Source organism: Amblyomma maculatum, chromosome 3, assembly GCF_055883805.1.
Source record: "Amblyomma maculatum isolate TAMU_Amacu chromosome 3, ASM5588380v1, whole genome shotgun sequence".
Lineage (NCBI taxonomy): Eukaryota > Metazoa > Arthropoda > Arachnida > Ixodida > Ixodidae > Amblyomma > Amblyomma maculatum.
The window spans coordinates 221,282,824-221,310,331 of NC_139346.1; the positions used below are offsets into that span (position 1 = coordinate 221,282,824).

Below are 27,508 nucleotides of genomic sequence, written 5' to 3' on the forward strand. Positions count from 1 at the left end.
ACGACGAAGGGGAAACCGATACGACGCCCCGTTCAGCTACTGTACCCATTAGAGTTGTTCGAAAACATAGAATGAGCAAGCTCATTCGGCGGGACAGTGTTGAAACTTGCGTTTTTTGCTTTTTTTGCTTCCTCGAAATGTGTACTCTCCCTTTGTGTAAAAGTTCGCCTGACACTAAACAGGCGCATTTCAGTAATTTATGGATGGCGACAGCTCTTCCCCGGGCCACCCTCTGTGGGATTCCGTGGGAGAAGGGTCAACGCCGGGACAAGCGGACCGCGGACCCCCTCCGACCGGAGGGAAAAGGAATGCGGGCAGAAGGAACGGGGAGCCCCATCGATGAGCGTGCCTCTTTCTGAGCTCTTGCTCCCCTCCTAAAGAAGTTGTATTTGGTTCATTAATTGTTTGTTGTAAATAAACGAAGTTACTTAAAACTCAGTTCAGTTCAGTTCAGTCGTTCAGTCGTGTCCGACTCTTCGTGACCCTATGGACCATTTCACGCCACGCTTTCCGGTCTCTCACTATCTTCCTAACATCACATAACTTCATCTGCAGTGCCTCGAGGATGCCATCTAACCATCGCGTTCGCTGCCTACCCCTTCTCCGGCGACCGTCAACCTTTCCCAACATCAAACCTTTCTCCAGCGACTCCTCTCTTCTCATCAGATGACCAAAGTTGCCGAGTTTTAACTTCAGAATTTGACCCTCCAATGAGCAGTCAGGGTTTATGGTCGACAATATCGACTGATTTGATCTTCTGGCAGTCCAAGGAACTCTCAAGAGTCTTCGCCAGCACCACAATTCAAACGCGTCAATTCTTCGGCGGTCAGCCTTTTTCACAGTCCAACTCTCGCATCCATACATCACAACTGGAAAGACCATAGCACAAGTTATACGGATCTTGGTTGGCAGACTAATGTCTCTGCTCTTTACTAGGCGGTCAAGGCTAAACATTGCTCTCTTTCCCAGAAGCAGGCGTCTCCTAATTTCATGGCTGCAGTCTCCTTCCGAGGTAATCTTGGAGCCCAAGAAGAGAAAATCTGTCACAGCTTCCACTTCTTGTCCATTGATGCTCCAGGACTTGATAGGGCAAGACGCCATGATCTTTGTCTTTTTGATGTTCAGTTTAAGCCCAAACTTCTCACTCTCTTCTTGTACGCGCATCAGAAGTCTTTTGAGTTCCACTTCACTTTCTGCCATTAAAGTGGTATCATCCGCATATCTAAGGTTGTTGATACGTTTTCCAGCAATCTTCACTCCATATGAAGACTCGTCCAGACCGGCCTTCCTCATGATGCACTCTGCATATAGGTTAAATAGGCAGGGCGACAGTATGCAGCCTTGCCTCACTCCTTTCTCAATCGGAAACCAATCGGTAAGACCATGCCCAGTTCTGACTGTGGCCTCTTGTCCTTCATACAGGTTCCTGAGGAGACAGATGAGGTGAATTGGAACTCCCATCTCTTGGAGAGCTTGCCACAATCTGCTGTGATCTACGCAGTCAAACGCTTTCGCATAATCAATAAAGCAGAAGTAGATGGGTTTCTGGAACTCTCTTGCTTTTTCCATGATCCAGCGGAGGTTGGCAATTTGGTCTCTAGTTCCTCTGCCCTTGCGAAACCCAGCTTGCACGTCCGGAAGCTCCCGATCCACATACTGCTGCAGCCTACCTTGGAGGATTTTCAACATCACCTTGCTAGCATGCGAAATAAGCGCGATCGTGCGGTAGTTGGAACAATCTTTGGCACTGCCTTTCTTTGGTATTGGGATGTAAACTGACCTCCTCCAATCCTGTGACCACTGCAGGGTTGTCCAAATGTGCTGACATAACAGTATACAGAACGTTAACAGAGTCGTCATGGTCGAGGTTTTGAAGCAACTCAGCTGGAATGCCATCAATCCCGCTAGCTTTGTTCTTAGCAAGACTGGCTAAGGCCCATTCAACTTCACTCTTCAGGATGCCCGGCTCGAGATCAGTAATCACAACCGTCTTATGTTGGGTTTGCACATTCGGGTCCTTCTTGTACAGTTCTTCTGTGTATTCCTGCCACCTCTTCTTTATCTCTGAGGCTTCAGTGAGGTCCTTGCCTCGTTTGTCCTTTATCACGCCCAGCTTAGCACAGAAGCTTCCTTTGATATCTTTGATTGTCTTGTACAGAGCTCTTGTGTTCCTTAATTGGCTGTTGTCCTCAACTGCTTGGCACTGTATGTTCAGGAAGGCATTCTTATCTCTCCTTGCTATTTTCTGAAAATCCGCATTGAGAACCTTGTATCTTTCTCTTTCCCCCATAACTTTTGCCATCCTCCTTTCCTCAGCTATTTGCAAAGCCTCTTCAGATAACCAGTTTGCTTTCTTGCATTTCTTTTGCTTTGGAACTACCTTAGTAGCAACTTCGTGAATTATATCACGAACATCAGTCCACATCTCTTCGGGCTCTCTGTCTTCTAGATCTAATTCTTGAAATCGATTGCTCACTTCCACAGCATATTCTAATGGAATTTGATCCAGATCATACCATAAAGGCCTTCTAGTTTTCTGAGTTTTCCTCAATCGAAGCTTAATTTTGGCAACAAGAAGCTGATGATCGGTGCCACAATCGGCTCCAGGCCTTGTTTTTTCTGCTTGTATAGCGCTTCTCCATCTCTGCCGGCAAAGAATATAATCGATCTGATTCCTGTACAGACCGTCCGGTGAAGTCCATGTGTACAGGCGCCTCTTGTGCTGTTGAAAACGAGTATTCGCTATGGTCAGGTTGTTTTCTTGACAAAACTCTACTAGCCTCTGTCCAGCTTCATTTGACTCGCCAAGACCGAACTTGCCTACAATTCCGGATATTTCTTCACTCCCGACCTTAGCATTCCAGTCTCCTACGAGAAAAACGACGTCTGATGATAGGGTGCGGTCTAAAAGGCATTGTAGGTCCGCATAAAATCTCTCAACGTCAGCTTCTTCAGCAGTAGTGGTCGGTGCATAGACTTGGATAACTGTTATGTTGAGAGGGCGACCTTGGATCCGAAGTGAAATCATTCGGTCGTTTTTGGGGTTATACCTTAGCCCTGCTTTGCCCATTCTTCTGTTTACTATGAGAGCGACCCCATTCCTTCTCTTGGATTCGTGCCCACAATAAAAGACATAATGGTCGCCGGAATTAAATTCTCCCATTCCGGTCCACTTGAGCTCGCTGATACCTAAGTTATCAATGTTCAATCTGTCCATTTCTCGCTTGACGACATCCAGTTTGCCTTGCGTCATAGATCTTACATTCCATGTTGCTATGTGATATATCTCCTTGCAACATCGGACTTTCCGGTCGCTTCCCGACACATCCACAACTGAGCGTCCTTTTGGCTTTAGCCCAGCCGCTTCATTCGTCCTGGAGCTACTAGGAATCGCCCTTTGTTCATCCCCAGTAGCATGTGGGACGCCTTCCAACCTGGGGGGCTCATCTTCCGGCGCCATATCATTAATGGTATTGTGACTGGCCATAGGGTTTTCTTGGCAGGAAATACTGGAGTGGGTTGCCATTACCTTCTCCAGTGAATCACATTTTGTGAGAACTCTCTGCCGTGACCTGTCTATCTTGGGTGGCCCTACACAGCAGAGCTCACGACTTCATCGAGTTTCGCAAGCCCCTCCGCCACGACAAGGCAGTGATCTCCTAAACGAAGTGAATCAGTTACAACACTGGTTTATTTATTTATTTGGTTACTATCAGGGCCTTTGAGGCGTTACAGATAGGAAAGGTTTAATTGCTTATACAAACATTAGAACTAAGGAGAATATTTTAACATAGGTGATGAAGAAGCGCAGATTTGAACGCTTTGGGTTCGGAAATGGAGACAATGCAGCCGGGCAGGTGGTTCCAGTCATAGCTGGTCTAGGGGAGGAAAATGTAGAAATACTGGTTAGTCCTGCAGTTTGGAACATTAACTTTAAAACGATACGATGGTCAATGCGGGATGATATGTAACTCGGAGCAGTGAAAAGACTGTTTCAGGGATTCATTTCCCTAATATATTTTGTGGAATGTGGAAAGTCGAGAAAAATGACGCCGCACCGAAAGATCTGGGAGATCTAGAGATCTCTTCATGAGTGTGACACTAGATGAACGGGAGTAGTTATTCAAAATAAAATGAGCTGAACTATTCTGGACAGATTCTAAGATATTAATAAGAGTCTTGATGTTAGGATCCCACACAGAAGACGCGTATTCCATCTTACTACGAACGACCGTTTTGTAGAGAAGTAGCTTTAAAGAAAGCGGAGTAAGTGAAAAGTTACGACGAAAGAAGCCAAGTATGCGATTAGCGTTGTTGCTTACATGTTCGATATGCGTTTTCCATGAGAGGTCACTGCTGATGTGTACGCAAAGATACTTATATACTGAAAGAAAGTCTAAAGAAGAGCCATTAAGAACGCACGGATGTGGGTTAGCCTTGTTAGGAAGTCGTGTTACTTTCATTGCTTTACATTTGGATACGTTAAGTTTCATTAGCCAAGTTTCACACCGTGCAGAAATGTTAATATCACGCTGCAAAACAACAGCATCAGATGGGTTAGAAATTTCCCTACATATCACACACACTCATCAGCGAACAGCCGGATAGATGATGCTACAAGATCAGGAAGCTCATTAATATAGATTAGAAAGAGGAGAAGTCCTATTACTGATCCTTGAGGAACGCCTGATGTTACCGATGAAAGATTGTAGTTATGGTCATTAGCTGTCACGTATTGTGTGCGGCCCTCCAAAAAACATTCAATCCAGTGTAACACGTCATTATCTATGTTAAGTTTACTAAGTTTTAGGAGTAGAAGAGGATGAGACACGGTGTCAAAGGCCTTAGCGAAATATATGAAAATGAAATCAACGACCGATGAATAATCCAAAGCTGCAAAAGATCATTAGTAAAAGCTATTAATTGAGTTTCACAGGAATGATTACGTCAAAACCATGTTGATTGGCTGTTAAAAAGGAATTGGACTCAAGATGTTTTACAAGGGCAGAATAGATAGCATGTTCAAGTAATTTGCATGGTATAGATGTTATTGGTATTGGTCTGTAATTTAAAGGGCAGTGAACATCACCAGACTTGTGCACCGCAAACACTTTGCCCACCTCCCAGTCGTCAGGAAGTGTGCCGGACTGCAATGATTCAGTAAAACGTTCTGACAACATAAGTGAAGAATAAGTGACGGTGTTTTTCAATAACTTGTTGCTGATACCGTCAACGCCTGCAGATGATGACACTTCAGCATTATCAATAAGTTCAGAAATGCCCTCCCACTCGATGGTGATAGCATCCATCATCGCAAGCGTAAGGAAGATATGTTAGGAAGGGTAACCGGCGTAACATGATGAAAACTTATGATTAAATAACGTGCAACATTGGTTCGATGGGACGAGATCACCTCGGGTATTTTTCAGTACAATAGTTTTTTCGGATTCATGTCAAGAACAGCCGAGAAATTACGCGGGTTAGTAATCAGTAATCTAGGCAAGGTATCTTGAAAGTTGCGTTTCGCATTAGATAAAGCATTCTAATATTGCAATAATACAGCACGATAAGCATTCCATCTACCACTAGAGTTGGATACGATGCAGCGCCGAAAAATCAGCCAACCTTTTTCCATTCATTTAATCATTTATTCATCCTTCATCTCATACCCTACTGATGCCCTGAGGCAATAAATAGCGAATAAAAAAATGCATTTTTCCTTATTTAGGAGTCGTTTCAATGAAAAGTTGAACCATGGTGAACGTTTAGTGCACGTTATTCTGCGAAGAGGGATGTACTTTTCACTAAGGGCTTTTAGATCATCTTTAAAGAGAGGCCAGTTATCATGCAGTGAACGTTCCCTAAATCCGGGGGAAAACACGTCAGCAAATTGTTCTAGTGCATTGTTAATTGCAGAGTAATTTTCTTTTTTGTAATCCCGAATTATTTTATGATGTTTGACTAGGTGAGGTGAGCGAAACGGTATGGTGAAAGTGATAACTGAATGATCACTTAGTCCTGGTAGAAGTGTGAGAGATGAAACAGAATCAGGGCAGGTTGTTAAAACAAGGTCTAAAATGTTGGCAGTTGATGCTGTAACGCGAGTTGGCTCTTTTACAAGCTGCGAAAAGTTGAACGTTAAGCATAAGTCGATGAAAGCTAGTGATTCTGATGAAGGGGAAATAACCGTAGGGACTGCTTCCATCCATGATATGGCAGGGAAATTAAAGTCGACTAAAAGAAAAATTTGCGCCCTTGGCGGTTTTATAGCATACCGGGTAGTATAATTAGTCACCACAGAAATCCATTTGTTCCCTGAAGTGGACGTGTGAAATGGCCCAAGAAGATCAAGGCCCACACGACAAAACGGCTCAGTCGGCACTGCGATTGGTTGCAGGGGTCTGAGGCGAGGGTGTCTTACTTCACTGACACAGCTCACAAGCGGCGAAGTAGCGACGGACAGAGCGATAGAGACCATGCCAGAAAAATTATCAACGCATGCTGTCGTACTACGTGCGTGACACTCCCAGGTGCTCTGCTCTATAGGGGCGTCATGAAGTTGGGCGAGAACCGTAGAGCGCAGATGAGTTAGAACGACCAGTTAAAGGTCCGTGCCATCTGGACGCATATTGCGTTGAATAATGTATCGTTATGAAGCACAAACATGCTGGCGCAAAGATCGGAGATGTTGCTCAGCTGGTCAGTAATGGGTCGCAGTGCAGGATTACGACGCTGTTCGGAGCCGATGTTGATAAAGTCCGAGATAGACAAAACGCAGTCGTCCGCGTATGGTTGGACAAATTGGGAGGATCTACGCGATGGCGGAACAGGCAGTCAGCATCTTGGTGCAATTGACCTGACTTGTAAACTATAGTAAATGTGTGCTCTTGCATGCGCAAGGCCGAGTGGCCTAAGCGGCCGGTGTGTTCCTTAAGTTTGGACACCCAACTAAAAGCATGATGGTCTGCCACTACGCAGAAGGGCTTCCCAAACAAATAAGGGCGAATTGAATTATTCAACGCCCAAACAAGTGCAAGGAAGTTCCCGCTTGGTAACTGAATAATTGCGATCAGAGGGAGATGGCAGGCGGCTGGCATAAGTAATTACGCGAGAATAACCATGCTGGTGCTGGACAAGGATAGCGCCAATACCATGGCCGCTAGCGTCGGTGCGCAGTTCTGTAGGGGCCGAATGATCGAAGTGCGCGAGGACAAGTGAGGGCGGAAATAAGCTCGGGGCCATCACGGCACCACGTGAAAGGTACGTTTCTCTGCAGAGGATTGGGGACGAGCGATGTCTGCGAAGTTCCGAATGAAGCGGCGGAAGTAGGAGCAAAGCCCGCGAAAATTCTCAAGTCACCTAATCTACGTGGGGTAGGGAACTCCCGCATGGCTCGAACTTTGTCAGGGTTGGGGTGCGCACCAGTCGCATCGACCAAATGACCCATTACTTTGATTAGGCGCCTGCCGAAGATGCATTTTTTGCCGGTCAATGGAAGACCGTCGTGACGAAAAACGGCCAGTATTGTAGAACAAGGCGGGTTGCAAACGTGAGAGAAAACGACGACGTCATGAAAGTACCATAAACATGTCGTCCAATTGAAGCCACGGAGGAGCGAGTCCATCATGCGCTAGAATGTCGCAGGAGCGTCACAGAGGCCAAATGGCATCACATTTAATTGATATAGTCCGTCAGGGGTAACAAGTGCGGTTTTCTCGCGATCACGTTCGTCGACAGCAGTTCGCTCGTAGCCGGAACGCATGTCGATGGAAGAAAAATAGCTGGCACCACGCAAGCAGTAAAGCACGCCGTCAATTCTCGGTAAACATTTTCCTGTTATTTGTTAAAGGCGTCATGACAGCCAACATTTGAGCATAAACTGATTATTGCATTTCACTCCACACACGTTAAATTATAATTCCCCAAAATTTGAGCTCATTCGGTGCAGTAGATAGTTTTAAAATGAATTTTCATTATTAACATCAAAGCAGCTTTCTGGTCTAGCAACCATTGGCCGCTGACGTCACAACGAGATCTCGTCCCCGTGTCGTCTGCTATTCGCGGTGTCGGCTGCACTATTGCATGCACGCCGTCGACGGTGATCACTGAGAGCATTTTTGTTTTTTCAGCAATATATTTTAATCACGTATTCGTTTTTCTTTGGCAAGCCTTCACTATAACATGCGCCTTAGTGATCCTCGTACATGTTCTGGGCTTCATATAGGGATCGTCGAGGAGGCCAAAATCGATGGCATCATGCTGTATTGTTTAAGCATACAATCCGAAGCATATGTTTCTTACGTTATGAGAGTTAGCTTGTTTAGCAACAAGCGCTCCCTCATATAGAAAGGCCCATGTCCAACGTTTCCTTCCACCGTGTGCGCGGCAAAAGGGAGGAGGGGTTAGCGTTGTCGCTCTTTCGGTCCAAAAACTAAGAGGAAATACCAAACAAGCATACGTTGATACGAGAGCATACCTTGTGACATTAGAGGCGCAGACAAAAAGTTTGAACTAAGCGGCACCTCTTGACATGCTGTTATATGCGCGTGTTAGTCAAATTTAATAATTTTCGGCTTGTAAAGTATTTTTGCAATTTTGCAAAAATATGTTCAGTCTGGCCACGAACAGCGCAGGAAAGCATGCGCCGCCGCCGCTTCACTCTCGTCTACGCAAAACCCGACGCGAATCGAATGCGCTTCTCCGTCCGCACCGAACAAGATCCGCCGCCGTCTATGCCTCGCCTCCCCCGAAGCCTCACTCGCGATTGCGACCAACTTTCGAGCCAAATGACTCGTGTATGCTTGAATGCAAACACAGCAAACATACACCATTTTGTATTTAGTGTGTGAGTCGCAAATCCCCGCAGGACATAGCTTTTGTAATGACGATGTTTCACATTTCATAAAATGCAAGCTAAGCTAGCAGTACAAAAACTATCAAATTGTTTTCGCACCTGTTTATCTGTTCACAAATTACAGTTGCGCTGCAAGTTAAGCGCCGTGGGGCGCCGACCACTGCGCTCGCCAGACATCGACGCTCCCCGCTCAATCTGCTCGCGCTTTGTGACTGAGCAGTCATAGCTAAAGCTTCTGAATGCGCGCTTCGTAATCGCCGAAACTCTATACCCGAACCCCGCGCACTCGCACTATGCCTACCCGTCGCGGAACGGGCCGGCAACGCCGACTAACATTTCTGGCCAAGGTGATTGCTGATGAGGAAGGGGAACACATAAATTGTAGCTGCTTATTTTACTTTTTCTAACACGTTAAGGCTACTTACAAGCGCAGCTGTACAAGCCGTTAACCCATGGGGTGTCAAGTTGTCGGATCGGCCTCCGATCCTACCGAAACAAATCGGTTGACCATCCGCTGATCAGTTCCTTCGGCATCGCGCGGGGCCGAAACCCTCTCACTACGGTGATAGGCGACCGTTGGTCATGCTGGTGTCGCTGCCGGTGAAATACGACAGATCAGTGTGTCGATAACCTAAAGAACCTAACCGTGCAGCTAATCCACTGACTGTGACCGTGCCTTATGCTGAAGAAAACATCCCTTATATATACCGCTTTCTTGAGGTAACATTTTCATCAAGCACTTCTACATGACGGCCGACCACTATGTCTATCGTCCACAAAAGAAAAAGACGTGTCCTTTGATACTGCAGCCTGCATTTCAGGCGACGCTCCGCAGAGTTTTCTCTGTGACGTCACGTGCATTTAAAAGCGGCGGTCGCTCTCGGTAGAAGGAGTTTCTCGATTCCGATTTTTATCGCGTTTTTATTTCGAAAGCAATACTACTCGCACTTTCAAGCCTTCGCGTGAACCGGCCGCAGTTACGTCTTACCCACGTGAAGCTGTAACGTCACACTCCATGTGACACACGGGCTGGCAGGAACTGCCAACTTGGTTCTCTCGTTTCACGTGGGACGGTTATGTCAGAATCAGCCTGCTAGGGCCCTGGCATTCACGTTACCCCTATAGGCCACTAAGGGACGGTCATATGGGTTGGTAAATCGGGGCTTTATATGTGGCCTGAGGAAGAAAAAAAAGAGAAGAAGAATGCTTAGTCACCCGCAGCTAATGGTTGGTTGGTTGGTTTGTGGGTTTAACATCCCAAAGCGACTCAGGCTATGAGAGACGCCGTAGTGAAGGACTCCGGAAATTTCGACCGCCTGGGGTTCTTTAACGTGCACTGACATCGCACAGTACACGAGCGCCTAGCTTTTCGCCTCCATCGAAAAGCGGCCGCCGAGGCCGGGATCCGATCCCGCATCATTGGGAACAGTCGAACGCCGTAACCACTGCGCCACCCCGGCGGGGTACCCGCCTAATACTTTCGCTCAATATTTGGTTCAGCAGCGTTGAACTTCCTATAATATGCTCCACGCGCTAGGCCCTAAAACTTTGCGAGTAGAATCACAGACTAGTATATTATTCATAAAAGTATAAAACGGCAATACATCGAACGACCTTGTCATCGCCCCTTCAATAGCTGCCATTTTCGCGACACGTTACTCTGAACAGTTCGACCCTTTTTTTAGCGCTGTTGAGTGTCTACTGGCATGCGAAAAAGGTCACAGGACGGCTACCGGTGTACAAAGTGAAATACTGAGACTGCTACAGGGTTTTCATTATTTCACATTTCACGTAGCGGTAGAACATCCGCCTCGCATGCAAGAGGACCGGGGTTCAAATCCCGGTGCCGCACAATTCTCCACCGGATTAAAAAAAAAATCCGCGTGTCGATGGAATTGCATAAACAGGTTTGGGGTGCGACCTAATGCCGGTGAACACCTCCGGCAACGCACTCCCTCACCAGAACAGGAGTTGGCCACCCTGGTGCAGTAATTGGCCGCAACCTCTCACGATAAGCTCCACAAAACCCCGGCCCTCAGTCACCAGCGGCTGCGGAACAACTGACCACGGCGGCGGTCAGACCTGTGACGCAGCAGGGGGTGCTAAGAATTCCTGGCTCCGCTGGCAGGCCGCCATTGGAAACTGACCTTGGCAACATTTAATGCTAGAACCCTAGCTAGTGAAGCTAGTTTAGCAGTGCTGTTAGAGGAACTAGAGGGTATGAAATGGGATGTCATAGGGCTTAGTGAGGCTATAGGAGGCCGAATGAGGCATATACTGCACTGAAGGATGGGCATGTACTGTGTTATCGAGGTTTACCAGAGAGGCGACAACTAGGAGTAGGTTTCCTTGTCAATATGTATATAGCGGGTAATATAGATGAATTCTATAGTATTAATGAGAGGGTAGCAGGCATCGTAATTAGGCTTAATAGGCGGTATAAACTGAAGGTTGTACAGGCCTATGCACCTACATGTAGTCATGATGACCAGGCAGTTGAAAGCTTCTACGAAGATGTAGAATCGTCAATGCGAAAAGTAAAGACGCAGTATACTGTACTAATGGGCGACTTCAATGCCAAGGTAGGGAAAAAGCAGGCAGGAGACAAGGCAGTAGGTGACTATGGCATTGGTTCTAGGAATGGCAGGGGGGAGTTACTAGTTGAGTTTGCAGAGCGCAATAACTTACGAATCATTAATACCTTCTTCAGCAAACGGAAAAACCGGCAATGGACATGGAAAATTTCTAACGGGGAGACTAAAATTGAAATCGACTTCGTAATGTGTTGAACCCCACCATTATGGAAGATGTAGAGATAATCGGGAAAGCGCGATGGAGTGACCACAGGATGTTGAGCTTCCGAATTAGCCTAAATCTGAAGAAGGAACGCAACATATTAGTAAGAAAGAAACCCATCAACGAATTAGCGGTGAGGGGGAGGACAGAAGAGTTCAGGATCTCGCTACAGAATAGGTATTCAGCTCTAACCGAGGATGGCGACATTACGCAAGAAGCAAGGAACAATAATTTCAGATATCATTACTGAGTGCGCGGTAGAAGTAGGCGGTAGGATAGTTAGATAGGATACCGGTAAGCTGTCTGAGGAGACGAAAGATTTGATTAAGAAACGCCAGTGTATGAAAGCTTCCAATTCAACAAACCAGATCGATTTGGCCGAGATATCAAAGCTAATCAATAAGCGCAAGGTGGCCGATATAAGGAAGTATAACATGGAGAAAATCGAGCATGCTGTAAAGAACGGGGGAAGCCTTAAAGCGGTAAAGAAGAAATTGGGCATAGGCAAAAACGAGATGTATGCGATAAGGGACAAGGCGGGCAACGCCATCACGAATATCGACAAGATAGTCAAAGTAGCCGAGGAGTTCTATACAGATCTCTACAGTAGCCAAAGTAGTCAGGACCGTAATGAGATCGGCGGTAGGGAAAAACAGTCAGACGTTCCACCAGTGACGAAGGACGAGGTCAGGAAAGCACAAGAAACTATGAAAAGGGGAAAATCAGCTGGACAGGATCAGATAACTACAGATTCGCTGAAGGACGGGTGCGATATCGTGCTAGAAAAACTGGCCACCCTGTATACGCAGTGCCTGGTGTCGTCGACGGTACCGGAACCATAAAAGAATGCAAACATTATCCTCATTCATAAGAAAGGGGACTCTAAGGACCTTAAAATTACAGACCAATCAGCTTACTGTCTGCTACGTATAAGGTATTTACTAAGGTAATCGCTAATTGAATCGGGACAACCTTAGACTGCAATCAAGCAAAGGATCAAGCAGGGTTTCGGAAACGGTACTCTACTATCAATCATATTCATACCATCATTCAGGGGATAGAAAAATGATCGGAATATAACCAGCCCTTATACATAGCAGTCATTGATTACGAAAAAGCATTTGACTCAGTTGAAGCCTCGGCGGTGATGCAGGCATTGCGAAATCAGGGGGTAGATGAGCCGTGCGTGAAAGTGCTGGAAGATATATATAGTGGCTGCACAGCAACCATAGTTCTGCATAAAGTAATAAATTCCCATAAAGAAAGGTGTTAGGCAAGGAGACACAATCTCCCCAGTACTATTCACAGCTTGCTTAGAGGAAGTATTCAGAGACTTGGAATGGGAGCAGTTAGGGATAAGGGTAGATTGAGAATACCTCGGTAATCTGCGATTTGCTGATGACATTGCCTTGCTAAGCAACTCCGGGGATGAACTGCAAATAATGATTGATGACCAAATAATGATTGATGACCTAGACAGGAAATGTAGAAAGGTAGGCTTGAAAATCAATATGCAGAAGACTAAGGTAATGTTCGACAGCCTCGGGAAGGAACAGCAGTTTACATTAGGTAGCGAAGTACTGGAAGTAGTAGGCGAATATGTCTACTTAGGACAGGTAGTAACCGCAGATCCGGACCATGAAAAGTAAATAACAAGAAGAACAAGATTGGGATGGAGCGCATTTGGCAAGCACTCGCAGATTATGACTAGCAGCTTACCGGTATCGCTCAAGAGGAAAGTATACAACAGTTGCATCTTACCTGTACTCACCTATGGGGCTGAAACGTGGAGGCTAACCAAGAGAGTTCTGCTTAAGCTGAGGGCCAGCCAGAGGGCTATGGAACGAATAATGGTAGTGGTAACATTAAGAGATAGGAAGCGTGCAGAGTGGGTCAGAGAAATAACTCAAGTTACCGACATCCTAGTGGAAATTAAGAAGAAGAAATGGACATGGGCAGGACATGTAGTGCGAAGAGAGGATAACCGATGGTCGCTTAGGGTAACAAACTGGATTCCAAGGGAAGGAAAGCGTAGCAGGGGGTGGCAGAAAATTAGGTGGGCGGATGAGATTAAGAAGTTCGCAGGGGTCAAGTGGAGGCAGCTAGCACAGAACCGGGTTAAGTGGAGAAATATGGGAGAGGCCTTTGCCCTGCAGTGGGTATAGTCAGGCTGATGATGATGATGATGATGAGGTAAAAATCTAAAACAGCGACATGCATATTGTTGCGTAGTGGCATATGACAAGCGATAGAACACGGCGACACAATAGAAACAGAACGACGTGATGACATGACGATGAAATAGGCTTTAATGGCCAGCGGGCCTATCGCGAGCGCTCCGCCACGCGCCACTACACGCTTCGTCGTCTTCGTAACATGACCCGGGGCCACCGAGTAATCGTCTCGATTATTTGTAATCCATTGCATGATGCGACAAATGAACACAGGTGGAGGACTCTGAGATGAAATGCTTGGTACCACACTGAACGCCAAAATGGGATGATTGATTGCCCCGGATCATCAGGTTCAATATTCACCGTTTGCCGAAGGCCAATTCCCATGGACACGCCGAACGGCTTGGGCGGGGGTGCTGTCTGCGCTCGAGTAGTCGTGAGGTTGCTTCATCGTGGGGTCGGTTGGGTCGGCTTTGGGCTCTTCCTGGGCGCCGTGTGTTGTTGTCAGGGCTGGGGGCGGGGCTGGGGAGAGCGTGTGGTCGGGTCTGAGCAGAAAGGGCTGGGTAGAGCTGGGCGGCGATCTCCACTGGGTTTCGGCTGATGGACCCGGCGTACGGTTGGCGTCGACGGGGCAAGGCGAGGGTGGGGATGAACCGCACCTCCAACCAAATGTTGCGTGGTGGCATATGGCAAGCGATTGAACACGGCGACACAACAGAAACAGAACGACGTGATGACATGACAATAAAATATACTTTAATGACCAGCAGGCCTAGCGCGTGCGCTCCGCGCCGCGCCACTGCTCGCTTCGTCGTCTTCGTAACAATATATATACAGTATAGTCCACTCATTTTGTTTTCCACAAAAAAGGACACGAAACTCTGGAATGGGTAATTAAAAACTGTCGCTGTAAAATGAGGCAGATTTCTACTCCTGCCCTCCGACTGCACCTCCGCACAGTTTTCCCGTATGTTCCTCCGTAGAAGGTAACGCCCCTCATCTTAACCCAATAGCCACATTCCAGGTGATTCTCATGGAAATCACCCTCCGCCTACGCTGACTACTGTGACTTAACCGTCGCTAGACCTTAACCGTTTTCCTTTGCACTAAGCCTGCTGGGTTAGTGCAAAGGAAAACGGTTGTATGAGTGAAACAAGACATATGATTATATAAATTTTACACACAACTAGATAAACTGCGTAATAGAAATAATTGTTGAAAGCGATAAAAACTTTAATGGTTCCGCTAACGCTAACGCTGCGCCGGATAATAGGTACAACGCCTTAGGCATTTTTTTTCCTCGTCTCATTGCGGCCCTTCCGTTCTGTGATCTCACTTGCGTCCCTATCATTCAGATACGTGGACGTCATCGTGGTTGAGACGCACAATTTCGCCGTCCACGGCAGGGCCTACCCACCGTGCATGTACGAGGCGGGTGGTTTCGTGGACGTTTCGGGCAAGAACTTGGTGCGTACCGCATTTTCACCTTGACTGATCCAGTGAATTATTGCTGATATGCAGACCGAGTTGACGTCTCACTGTAAAGGTTTTCAAACGCGCCGCTCGTCAGGAATGAGGCCATGGATTCGATTTCTCTTACTGTGCAGCGAATCTTGATCGACAAACATGAAATCTGCAAGCTCGCCGATAAGATATGACGTAATAAGCCCTCAAGCGAAAAAGCAAAAGACGGTCATTCTATTTCTTCCAAGCCAAATAAGAACCTATTTCGCATTGATGCCACACATGCAACAGTTCATGCATGCTGCGGCGACTTGCTTTTCAGTGGCGTTCTTAATGGTGCTTTAGAAGTGGGTAGATTTATTTCACAACGGGCATATTTTTAGATGGACGTAGTGGCAGACGTGCAAGGTGGGTGATGAGATAGGAGAGCCAGGTACTGATCCTTTTTTTTTTTTTGACATGGTTGAAAAGGATCACATTTGTAGTCACCACATTTTTATGCTATGTGGGACCTAGGCGGAAGGGGAAACGAGTTTTCTATGCGGTTAGCCCGTGCACAGTCGCAACATGCCCGTTAATTGGAGTCGAATTTGTTAATCGGCAGGTTGACGTCCTTAACGAAATCCTGGATCCCATGCCACACCTTCACAGTAAGCTGGTACCGACAGTGTCCACGGTGGGAAAGAAGTACGTTTTCGCCGATGCCACCAAGGTGCAGGTCGGAGACCTCGTTGATCTGTCGATTCCTCCCCAGAACATCCCACTCGCCACCGTAAGCCAACTTATTTGTTCTTCTCGCACCGCGGGAGCTCTTTCTCAGAGCCCGTAAGCAAGAAACACACGCGAAGCTCGTACCAAAGTTGCGAGCAACCTGACGCTGCGCGCAATACCACAGCAGCGGCCGTGCCACAGCTACCTTGACGGCCGACAAAATCAACCGCAGCTCAGTTATGAGATTCGCAGCTTTTCAGTGCATGTGAACCCAGGTTGTAAGCGGCGGCCATTCTGCATTCATATGTTTCGTTGTTGTCACAGTTCTCCGCCACGCATGACAAAAAAATATGGAGGATGCAACAGCGTTAATGGCTCCTCGATCGCATACATTACTTCTCGCTTAATCAGTAATCTTACTATGTTACCACATGTAGCTTATTATCATAGTCTTAAAATACCGTGTTATATTGCTGCCAGTGTGAAGAAGAGAAGGAAGGCAGAAGACGACGAAGTTCCTCTTTCGCGCTCGCATCGTTCGTCCCTGGACTTCGCCAACACCGGGCTCTCTGTGTTACCGGCACTGCGGCCTTCACACGCCTTTTTGCTACGTGACATCTGGTGGAGGTGCGAGGCGGATCTTTCATGTACCCGACGCCCCTTTCAAGCAGCGACTGCAGCCAAGGACGCATTCCCAGGGTAGAAACGCCTGTTCACCAGGGTAGCCAGAGACTCCGTTGCCTACCTCCCGAATTCGGTCCGCTTCCTGACCAATGGTCCACAAGTACACAGACTATGAGCACACAAGAGATTCCTGTCAATGTCCTGATTCACCAACGAGAGCCCCTCGCATGGTCTCCCCCATGAAGACGCCGAGGACTGGCTGGACCAGTTCGACCGGGTGGCCACCTTTAATGCCTGGGACGCGAACGCAAAGATGCGACATGTCTACTTTGCCCTGGAGGACTCGGCGAGGACCTGGTACGTCAACCATGAATCTCGCCTGCAAACGTGGGATACATTCAGAGCAGAATTTCGTCAGGCATTTATTAGCACATTCCGTAAAGAAAAGGACGAGATTCTACTTCAGAGTCGCATCCAGCATCCGAACGAAAGCGTGATGGCGTACGAGGAGGAGATGAAGCTCTTGTTCCGCCGCGCAGATTCCAACATGTCGGAAGAGCGAAATTGCGATTATTACTGAGAGATATGAAAGAGCAGCTCTTCGCCGGCCTCGTTCGCAGTCCGCCAGTGACCGTAGATGCTTTTGTTACGGAAGCTACTTCCATCGAGAGAGCGCTTGACATGCGGGCACGGCAGTACGAGCGCACGACCGTATCGATGCTGTCCACATGTACTGAGAGGTCCACCGTGTCATCAGGTGACTCACTGCGTGAGACCATTCGAGCCATTGTGCGCGAAGAATTGGCGAAGTTGCATCGGTCACCGATGTTGTTCGCGAATAAGTGCAACAAGCTTTGGGTGCTGCGCCGCTTCTTTCAAGCCCTCCACAACCACCTACGATGAGTTCCGCCGTCGCAAGCTGTTTGCTGTCGCCTGCGACACCCCATTACGAAGCGCCTGCGCCGGTCGCTCCCCAAATGACACTGCCACCTTCCCAGCCGACTTTCCTTCAGCGACCCAGGCGCCGCCGAACTGACATCTGGCGAACCGCGGACTACCGGCTGCTGTGCTACCATTGTGGCGAAGTTGGGCATGTCTGGCGTCGCTGCCCGTACTAAGAGATGGTTCTTCGCGGGTTCGCCTTCGGTACTCGCTGTCCGCAGTCGGGAAAGCGCCCACGGAAGATTGCCGAGTACCTTTCTAACCCAGACTCAGTTCAGCGCCATCGATCACCTTCGCCCCGCCGCTACAATTTCTCCGAGCCGCGGGAACAGTCTAGAAATCCCCGTAGGGGAAACTAGACGCAGCAGCTTCTGGAGGTGTGGCTGCTCGACGAAGCGGGCACGGAGGCACGATGAAGGAAAGCATGAAATACTTACGCACTCGTTTCTTCGTTCTGCAGTTAATCTCTGTTCTTGCGGCTGGGATGGCGGCAGATGGCCACCGGCAGGAGGATGCTTCAGCTGTGGCTGAATTCTGCGCGGTTTCGTCTGCCCAGGAACCACCATTCCTGCCGACTGGCTTCGTGGCCACACGCCCACTGGAGGTCCACCTCTGCGCAGCCGCAACATCAACGTCATCACATCTGGAATGGATAAAGCTAGGCATCGAGCTTTCACCTGTCAGTGGGCACGGAGGCACGATGAAAGACTTCCGCCCTCGTTTCTTCGTTCTGCAGGTTATTTACTTCTCCAAATTACCGTCTTCCTGCTTGAAATCAGATGATCGCTTCATCATCGTGCTTCCGTGCCTAGAAGCAGTGATTGCGCCTTTCTGTTCATTGTTACTGATCAGATGCGGTGACGTCGAAAGCAATCCGGGCCCAGATCTTGCACAGTTACTGCAAACCATGAAAGATATGAATGAACGCTCCAAAAGAATGGAATTAGCACAAAACACTATGCTGGAATGCATGTCAGAACTGAAACAATAGCCGCAGTCGGTTTCACAGGCAATGATAGAAAGAAATGAAAGATTGCAAAAACTAGAGAACCATACTTCGGTATTCGAGCACTGGCAGCAGGACATGAAAGAGCTGCATGCTACAGTAGAGCGCCTCGAAAAAGACAATGTTGCGCTTTTATCCCGTCTTGATGACACGGAGGATCGGTCTAGACGGAACAATTTGGCTTTTATGGCATAACTGACAATGCAGATGAAACATCATCCGAATCAGAGCAAAAAATTCTCGAAATAATAAAGACCCCTATGAAAATTGATATATGTGATCTCCCGGGCACACAGACTTGGGCGTTTTGTCAATAGAAAAACAAGACCACTTATAGCTAGATTCGAAGACTATAAAACAAAGGAACTAGTCTTCTCTAGACGGGAGTCTTTGAAAAGTAGCGGTAAAAGAGTTACTGGAGACTTCTGCCCAGCAACGTGCAATATCAGAAAAAAATTATTCGAATTTGGCAAATCCAAAGGTGGCGCATCCTTCAAACTTGGTTACAAGAAAATTTTCATTGGAGGAAAGTGCTACGGCTACAACGAAAGTGAAGACGCCATTTATGAAATCAGCAATTCCTATAAAATTCAGCAGAAAACGCGAGTGAAACTCACAGCAGAATTTTCCGGTCTGGTCGCATGATATCTACTAGCTAGGATCATATGAGGGGAGGCGCTTCGAATAGCCTCGAATATTCAGTGTTATATGCAAACATCCGTAGCCTTTACCCAAAAAAAGATGAATTATGCGCGATGATAGAAGACTGTAATGCTGATATTATCGTGTTAACAGAAACGTGGCTAAATAACAAAATAAGGAATTGTGAACTGCTTAATTGTGAAAAGAAATATGTTGTCTTCCGGAGTGACCGAACGGGCAGAGTTGGTGGTGGGGTCCTAATTGCTATTAGTGAATGCATAGATTGGTTTGTTGTGCCTATTATTACTAATTTAGAACTAATATGGTGCTGTCTGAATCTGAACTTTAAAAAGGTAATATTAGGCGTATGTTATCGATCCCCCTGGGCTGACTTATCATTCTGCGATAACCTACACGATTCTCTAAATCATATTGTAACTCTTTTCCCTGGTGCTGATCTTTTACTTCTAGGTGACTTCAATTTTCCAAATATCGTCTGGTCCTTTGATAACTCATTGTCAAATCCCCCGTCCGCCGAAGCTAATCTATTTCTTTCCGTTTGCTCAGACTTCCACTTATCACAGATTGTTAGTCGTCCTACACGTGTAGCACCAAGTACATCATCAGTTCTCGACCTTATTCTTTCAACATCAACAGACAACTTATCGATGGTTTCACACCGGCCCGGTCTGAACGATCATGATATCTTACAATTTATGCTAACGGTGACTCAAAGAAAAAAAAGCAGACAAAAAAGAAAATTTCGTGATTTTAACAAAGCTAACTACATCGCCATCAACAGCGAACCCTGCTTATTTCTAGATCTGTTTTTGTCATCACTTTGCAACCGGTCCATAGAAACTAACTGGGACATGTTCAAAAATAAAATTTCTGAATTAACCATCCGATACGTCCCCCTTAGAACCGCCTACGCCAACAGCAAAGCGCCTTGGTATAATACACATCTGAACAGATTATCAAACAAAAAAAAAGCGTTTGTTCCGAGCAGCCAGACACTCTTTAAAACTAACTCATTGGCAATCGTACAAAAAGGCGGCAAAATGTTACGTCACGGCTTTCAGGTCAGCTAAGGTTTCTTTTTTAAACACTACTCTTCCACAGTTACTAAAGGTTAATCCAAAATGATTTTGGGATGTCATACGAGGGAACACTAATAACAACACCTTATCATTACTCACTAATTCAGGGGACTCAGTGCCGTCTCACCTCTGTTCAAACGTACTTAACGACACATTCATTCAGTCATTTTCATCCCCTGTACCCACCAGTCAGATTCCAGTTGTGAATGTTACCAATTATCAGCTCATGGACCCCATAATGTTTTAATCAATAGGTATCAAAGCTTTAATAAATAAATTAAAACCCAAATTATCTTGTGGAACTGATGAGATAAATATTAAATGTTTGCAAAACATGGTAGAATACTGTTCAATAATAATAGAGTGCATTTTTTCGCAATCATATAATCTTGGCATTTTACCTTATGACTGGAAATGTGCTAAAGTAATCCCCATCCACAAGTGAGGTCCAGCACATGATCCCCTCAATTAAAGGCCTATTTCCCTAACATCCGTACCATGTAAAATTATGCAGCACATTATATACACACATCTTGTTAACTTTCTCGAAAATAACTTTTTTTCAAGTGCACAGCATGGATTCCGCAAACTATTCTCTTGTGAAACTCAGCTTGTCTCCTTCACTAATGATTTGCATGCCTATTTAGATTCTGGCTTTTCAACTGACTGTTTATTTCTTGATTTCTCTAAAGCTTTTGACAAGGTAAGCCACGCACTACTCCTTCACAAACTAAGCTTTCTAAACATCGACCTTGCTGTAATTAACTGGATCCGCGCTTTTCTCACGTCCCGTGTACAATTTGTAAATGCTAATAAAATCAACTCACCTTCTGTCCCAGTCCGGTCCGGCGGTCCGCAAGGGTCGGTTCTGGGACCGCTCTTATTTTTGATTTACATAAATGACTTGCCTTCCTGTGTTTCTTCGAAAATTTGCCTTTTTGCTGATGACTGTGTCTTGTACCGTAAACTTGCTGATAGTTCTGATGTCCTATTAATCCAGAATTACCTTAATAATATGTGAATGCGAGCAGTTTGCTCAGCGCGCTGAGGAAGCACGTCAACTTGCCCGCATTCACATTCAACAACAGCAGGGCACGGATGCATGCCGCTCCGTCATCGACACGTCGCATACCATCCTGGAGAGAAAGTTTGGGTGTGGACCTCGGTGCGTCGGCCCGGCTTGTGTGATAAACTGATTTCCCGTTACTTCGGACCTTACGAAGTTCTGCGCCGAGTCACGAAAGTGACTTACGAAGTTCTTCCAGTGGGTACTGTGCAGCCCTCGCGTCGGCAACCACGCTCCGAGGTCGTGCACGTTGTCCGCATGGAGCCCTATTTCACGCGGTAGTGCGCTATGCGCTTGTTTCGTTGTCGCGTAGGACACCTTACCCCGCCTCCGTTATCTATGCTCTCCATGTGCTGATCTTTCTTTTCGCTTACATTGGCCATCGCTCGCACTCCGTCCCTTATTTCTTTTTTTAAGAGGGGGAGTAATGCCACCTGGTGTCCCCATGTTCTTACTGCGCCTGGAAGAAGAGGACACTGAAGTTGACTCGCGTGCTGTGCGCCGAACTTTGCCTGCTGGTACTGCTTCGTCCCGTCGTTTTAGTCAAGTCTAGCCCTGTTGTCCGTGACAATATTAGCGAATGGTGCCGTAAATGGTGCATGCAATCAAATGCAAATCAATGAGGCTATCTCGAACTAATGTAACAAGTCCTATGTATATGCATAATAACGTCCTATTAGAATCTGTAAAGTCATACCGTTACCTTGGTGTAATCGTTACTAGTGATCTAACCTGGAAATCGCATGCCAACTCAATCATCGCTAAAGCCAATCGTACTCTCGGATACATTTGCCGTAATTTCTCCCTTGCATCCCTTGCACCGTCATCATTAAAATTAATAATGTATACAACATATATTCGCCCACAACTCGAATACGCCTCATCTGTTTGGGACCCCGGCCAAGCAACACTCATACACTCCGTTGGGGCAGTACAAAATCACTCAGCCGGTTCATCTTAAATAACTATCAAAGCACAGCCAGCGTTACTAATATCAAAGCATACGTACATCTCCCGCTGTTATCGACTCGAAGAACACTATCCCGCCTCTCACTTTTTCATACAATTTACTACCATTACTCAACATTGCACCCCTTATGGGTTCAACCACCATCCTACATTTCATTTCGCCGTAACCACAGTCAAAAGGTAAACATTCCACACTCAAACACAGTTGCCTATTCTAGCTCGTTTCTTCCCCCCACCTGTAATGATTGGAATAACCTGTCTGCATCCCTAACAAGTATAAATACAGAAGAAAAATTTAAATCCGCGCTACAAACTTTCTTTCTTGCGTAGTATTAAAACTTATTAAAACTAATTGTATGGTTATTTGCTTATCTTCATTGTATACTGCTTTGTTTATTTTATTTTTATATTGTTATTTTTTTGCACCTATGCCGTCTTCATAAATTACCCATGTACCTCGTTGTTCTTTTTTATGTGCTTTGTTTTTCAGATATTTTTAAGCTTATTGTATTAACCTTCTCTTTTATATATATATCCTGTATGCGCCCCCCTCCCCTCTGTAACGTACATCTGTACCCTGAGGGTATTTTAAATAAATTGTAGTGAACTACACGAGGATATACGAAGACGAGGATTAAGTAGGCGGGAACATCACGAAGACGAAGATAAGGACGACGAAGTGCCGCTGCGCTGCTCGTGCTCGCTTGTGGAGACTGAGACTGGCTGTGTTCTTGTGTGGTTCGCCGTGAAACTTCGACAGGGCTATTATCTCTGTTAAAGCACAGTAAAAACCCCCTTTCAAAATAAATAAATAAAATGTACAAGACCCTCCAACGACTCAAACCGCTTCGCCGACGCCGAACAACTCAGAGACGACGACGATGATTACCGAGCCGCCCAAGTTAACGGCAAGCCGACAACCCGACCAACTGCATAGCCCGGCTCCTCTACGACACCGCACCTCTTCGACGCACCGGAGCCGAGACCGGACACCTCGACGTTACCGCAGCGAGACGTCACCGCCAGCCGATTTAGACCTTTCAGTTGTCGGCAGCACCGTAACCGCTTTGGTGGATACTGGGGCCGATTATTCCATACTCAGTGGATCATTAGCCGCGCACTCAAGAAGGTTACGACAGGACGGCCCTCAGATACGTACCGCTGGAGGACATTTGATTACACCTAGAGGAACGTGCACAGCACAAGTCACAGTTTAAGGGCGAACGTTACCGGCAACGTTTGTTGTGCTAGCGGATTGCTCCAGAGACGTTATACTCGGTATGGACTTCCTGACGGAAAACGGCGCCATCATCGACCTGCAATCTCAGTCGCTTCAGTTTTCGACAGAGAATTCCCTCGAAGTTAACTGTGTTCTGCCGGCGTCGCTCCACATTCTCGACGAGCACGTGGCTGTTCCTCCCCGCTCCAGTGTAATGGTGACCGTCGGTGCGCACACCCTCCGGGGAGTGGAAGGTGTCGTCGAGAGTAAACCGCCTTTGCTTCTCGACCGCGGCGTTGCTGTTGCTCGGGCTGTTGTCATCCTCTAAGATGGCAAAGTCGACTTCTCACCAATTTCACTAACGAACACTTGTATCTCAATAAGGGAACAACAGTCGCTTATATTGATGCCATCGCTGAAACTAGGTGCGTGCACAGTTTAACTTGTGATTCTCGACCGGAACAAGAGGAAGTCGCCGACCTAAAGTACGACATCAACCCGGCACTACTGCAGACAAAACATAATATCCTGCGGAACCTTCCCAATTGCTACAGAACTGTGTTCGCGTCGCTGCCGCGCGTCGGTCGAGCACACCTTGTAAAACATCGTATTATTACGGACGATACAGTACAGCCACTCCGACAGTCACCCTATCGTGTCTCGTTTAAAGAACGTGCCGCAATTACCACTCAAGTTAAGGAAATGCTTGACCACGACGTCATTCAACCATCTCAGAGCCCCTGGGCGGCACCTGTCGACCTTGTCAAGAAGAAAGACGGCACATTACGGATCTGTGTTGACTATCGAAGATTGAACAAGGTAACTAAAAAGGATGTTTACCCCCTGCCCAGAATCGATGACGCTTTAGATCGCCTATGCAACACCAAGTATTTCTCTTCCATGGACCTCAAATCCGGGTACTGGCAAATCGAGGTAGACGAGAGGGACCGCGAGAAGACTGCATTTATTACTCCAGATGGGCTGTACGAGTTTCAGGTTATGCCGTTCGGCCTTTGCTCCGCGCCAGCGACGTAAGGCTTATGGACACCGTCCTCGCGGACCTGAAATGGCAGACTTGTCTCGTATACCTGGACGATGTGGTCGTTTTCGCCCCAAGTTTTTCAGAGCACATTCGTCGCCTCGAGGCGGTACTGCAATCTATAAAGTCCTCCGACCTTACATTAAAGGCAGAAAAATGTCACTTTGCCTACGAAGAATTTAAATTTTTAGGCCACGTTGTCAACAAGGAAGGGGTCCGTCCTGACCCCGAGAAAACTGCTGCCATCGCAAATTTCCCACTGCCACGAGACCAGAAGGAACTTCGGCGCTTCCTCGGCCAGGTAGCACAAAATGGGCTATGACATCGGAGCCCGCGTTGGGCCCGTGGGGGTAGCCCATACGGGCCCCATGCGGGATTTTCAATACGTACCCAGAGGGGGCCCGCTTGGGCTGCCCAATTTTGCCGCGATTGGTCCCAATCTGTATCCGTGTGGGCAGCCCAAATAGGGCTGCCCGCATTCAGCCCAGATAGCTGAATATGGACAGCATACCAGAATCAATAATGGGTCCTACGTTTATGAAGGTAGCGCCGCCCCATAGATCAAGGTTTTAATTTTTATGTCGAGTAATCCCTCTAATACCTGAATTGTTCCGGCGCGGGCTTTGCGGAGGCCATTCCGTTTCGGGCTCGCCCACGTGCTGCCCTCATGGGTTGAATCTGGTATTTTCGGAGCTGCCCAAGTTCCATTATTCATCAAGTGTGAAACATCGAGCACTATTTATTTATCTTGTATTCGACACTCAGTAACATAATAGAAATTTATCCCCAATTTTCTACAATTATGTGCGCTGGCCCACATCACCCCCCAAATGTTTGTCTGAATATTTATTTCGGTGATGTATGTAGAATAATAATGGCGCAAGAAACATTTTGAGGTAGTTCAGTACATACTCGTAAAGCGGAATAGTTACTGCTGCATATTTTCTGCCAATATTGCATAATTAACGTAGTTGTTAGATTAAAATTAGTCTTTATTCATGGCATGGATATGCATAAAATGGTTATGTGAAAAATCCAGAAGGTGCAATTAGCGGCCGGTGTAAGATGAATTACACAAAACAGATGGTGCCTGAAATATAGGGTGAAGACGTTTCAGAGCGGTAAGCCCGCCTACGGCCAATTCGGGGCCCACTGCGGTCTTTCATGGGCAGCCTCAATTGGGATCTTATTTTTACCGCATAGAGTACGAATATATGTTGCATTGGCCCGCAGTTAACCCAAGAAATACCCATGTGGGCGGCGCGGATGCATGCCCGCTTTTCAGCCCTAATGCAAACAACATGGGACCTATTCAGTTTTTGAGAGGGTAGCCCCATTTGGGCTAGCCCGTCTACTATTGGCTTTTGGCCCACATTTGCATCGGATGTGCGCTAAAGTGCCCCGCAAGAGACCGTTGCAAGCAGAAGCGGGAAGGAGCACTTTCCTGCCCAGCTATAGGCCATGCGGAAATTACCTAGGTTTTTTGTGGGCAGCCCCAATTGGGGCAGCCCAGGAAGTTTCTGCATGAAGCCTACATTTCCGTTTGACCTTCCCTCGAGAACCCCTCAAGGGTACCCATGTAGGAAATGCGCGGGCATATCCGTATTTATACCCGCCGCGGCCCATGCGGGACCTATTGCTCTTTTGAGTGGGCAGGCCCAATTAGTTTAGCCCAGGCTTTTTCTGCACAAAACCAAAATTTTCTTTGCATCGGCCCTAAAATTCCCTGAGCGGGACCCTTGAGGGCCAGATGTGGGAATATGTACTCAGTTAGCCCTTTCCACGCCTATATCATGCCCAGATGGAAAAAGCAGGGGCAAACCCAAATTGGGCTTGCCCACTTGATCCCTAAAGGGGGCCCTCATGGGTGTTATCGTGGTTGCCCAAGCCCAACTTGCCCATACGGGCCCCAGGTGGGCCACGTAATGTGTGCTACTTGGGGGGTTATGTGCGTACTACCGTCGCTTTGTGCCAAATTTCTCCAAAATCGCCGCGCCCCTTACGTATCTCACAAAGGCAGATGTACAGTTCCATTGGGAAACACCGCAGCAGCAGGCATTTCAGGACCTTCAACACCGCCTTCAGTCACCACCCGTTCTGGCGCACTTTGATGAACACGCTGATACGGAGGTACACACCGATGCGAGTAATTTTGGTTTGGGCGCTATTTTTGTTCAGGCCCAAAAGAATCAACAACGTGTACTGGCGTACGCAAGTCGTTCGTCGTCGAAGACTGAGGGCAATTATTCTTCCACTGAAAAAGAGTACCTCGCCATTGTGTGGGCAATTATGAAGTTCAGACCATACCTGTACGGGACACCTTTCAAAGTAGTGACGGATCATCAAGCACTTTGCTAGTTAGCAAGTATCAAGGATCCGTCAGGGCGCCTTGCACGATGGAGTCTCCGCCTACAAGAATATGACATCACAGTGACCTACACATCTGGCCGTAAATATTTGGACGCAGATTGTCTTTCCCGGGCTCCCGCCGAGCCTGCCCCAACTGACACCGGCGAAGACGACCCCTTCGTCAACGCAGTAAGCTCTGCAGACTTCGGCGTGCAACAACGCACCGATCCTGATCTTCAGGCAATAATTGATTATCTGCAAAGTGCTAGCGGCAGAGTTCCTGTAGCTTACCGGCGTGCTTTACCGTCTCTCTGCCTACGCGACGACGTGCTGTTCAAAAAGAATTTTGCCCCCAATAGTCGACATTACTTGCTTGTCGTTCCTGCGAATCTACGCAACGAAATTTTGCACGCCTGTCACGACGAACCAGCTTCCGGCCACCTTGGAATCACTAGAACGCAAGCCAGAATAACAGAAAAATACTACTGGCCGCGTTTGTGACATGACGTTACGAATTATGTTCGCATTTGCCCTGACTGTCAGCGCCGAAAGA

General features: G+C 47.1%; 1 protein-coding gene across 1 annotated transcript in view; it reads left to right on the plus strand.

The window, feature by feature from the left end:
* The window catches only part of LOC146197762 (uncharacterized), an 88,737-nt gene that overhangs the window by 34,290 nt on the left and 26,939 nt on the right, over positions 1 to 27,508 (plus strand). The window contains exons 8-9 of the mRNA XM_084597235.1: positions 15,180 to 15,291; positions 15,893 to 16,060. Of these exons, the coding sequence (XP_084453361.1) occupies positions 15,180 to 15,291; positions 15,893 to 16,060 (280 nt within the window). The remainder of the gene's footprint in view (positions 1 to 15,179; positions 15,292 to 15,892; positions 16,061 to 27,508) is intronic.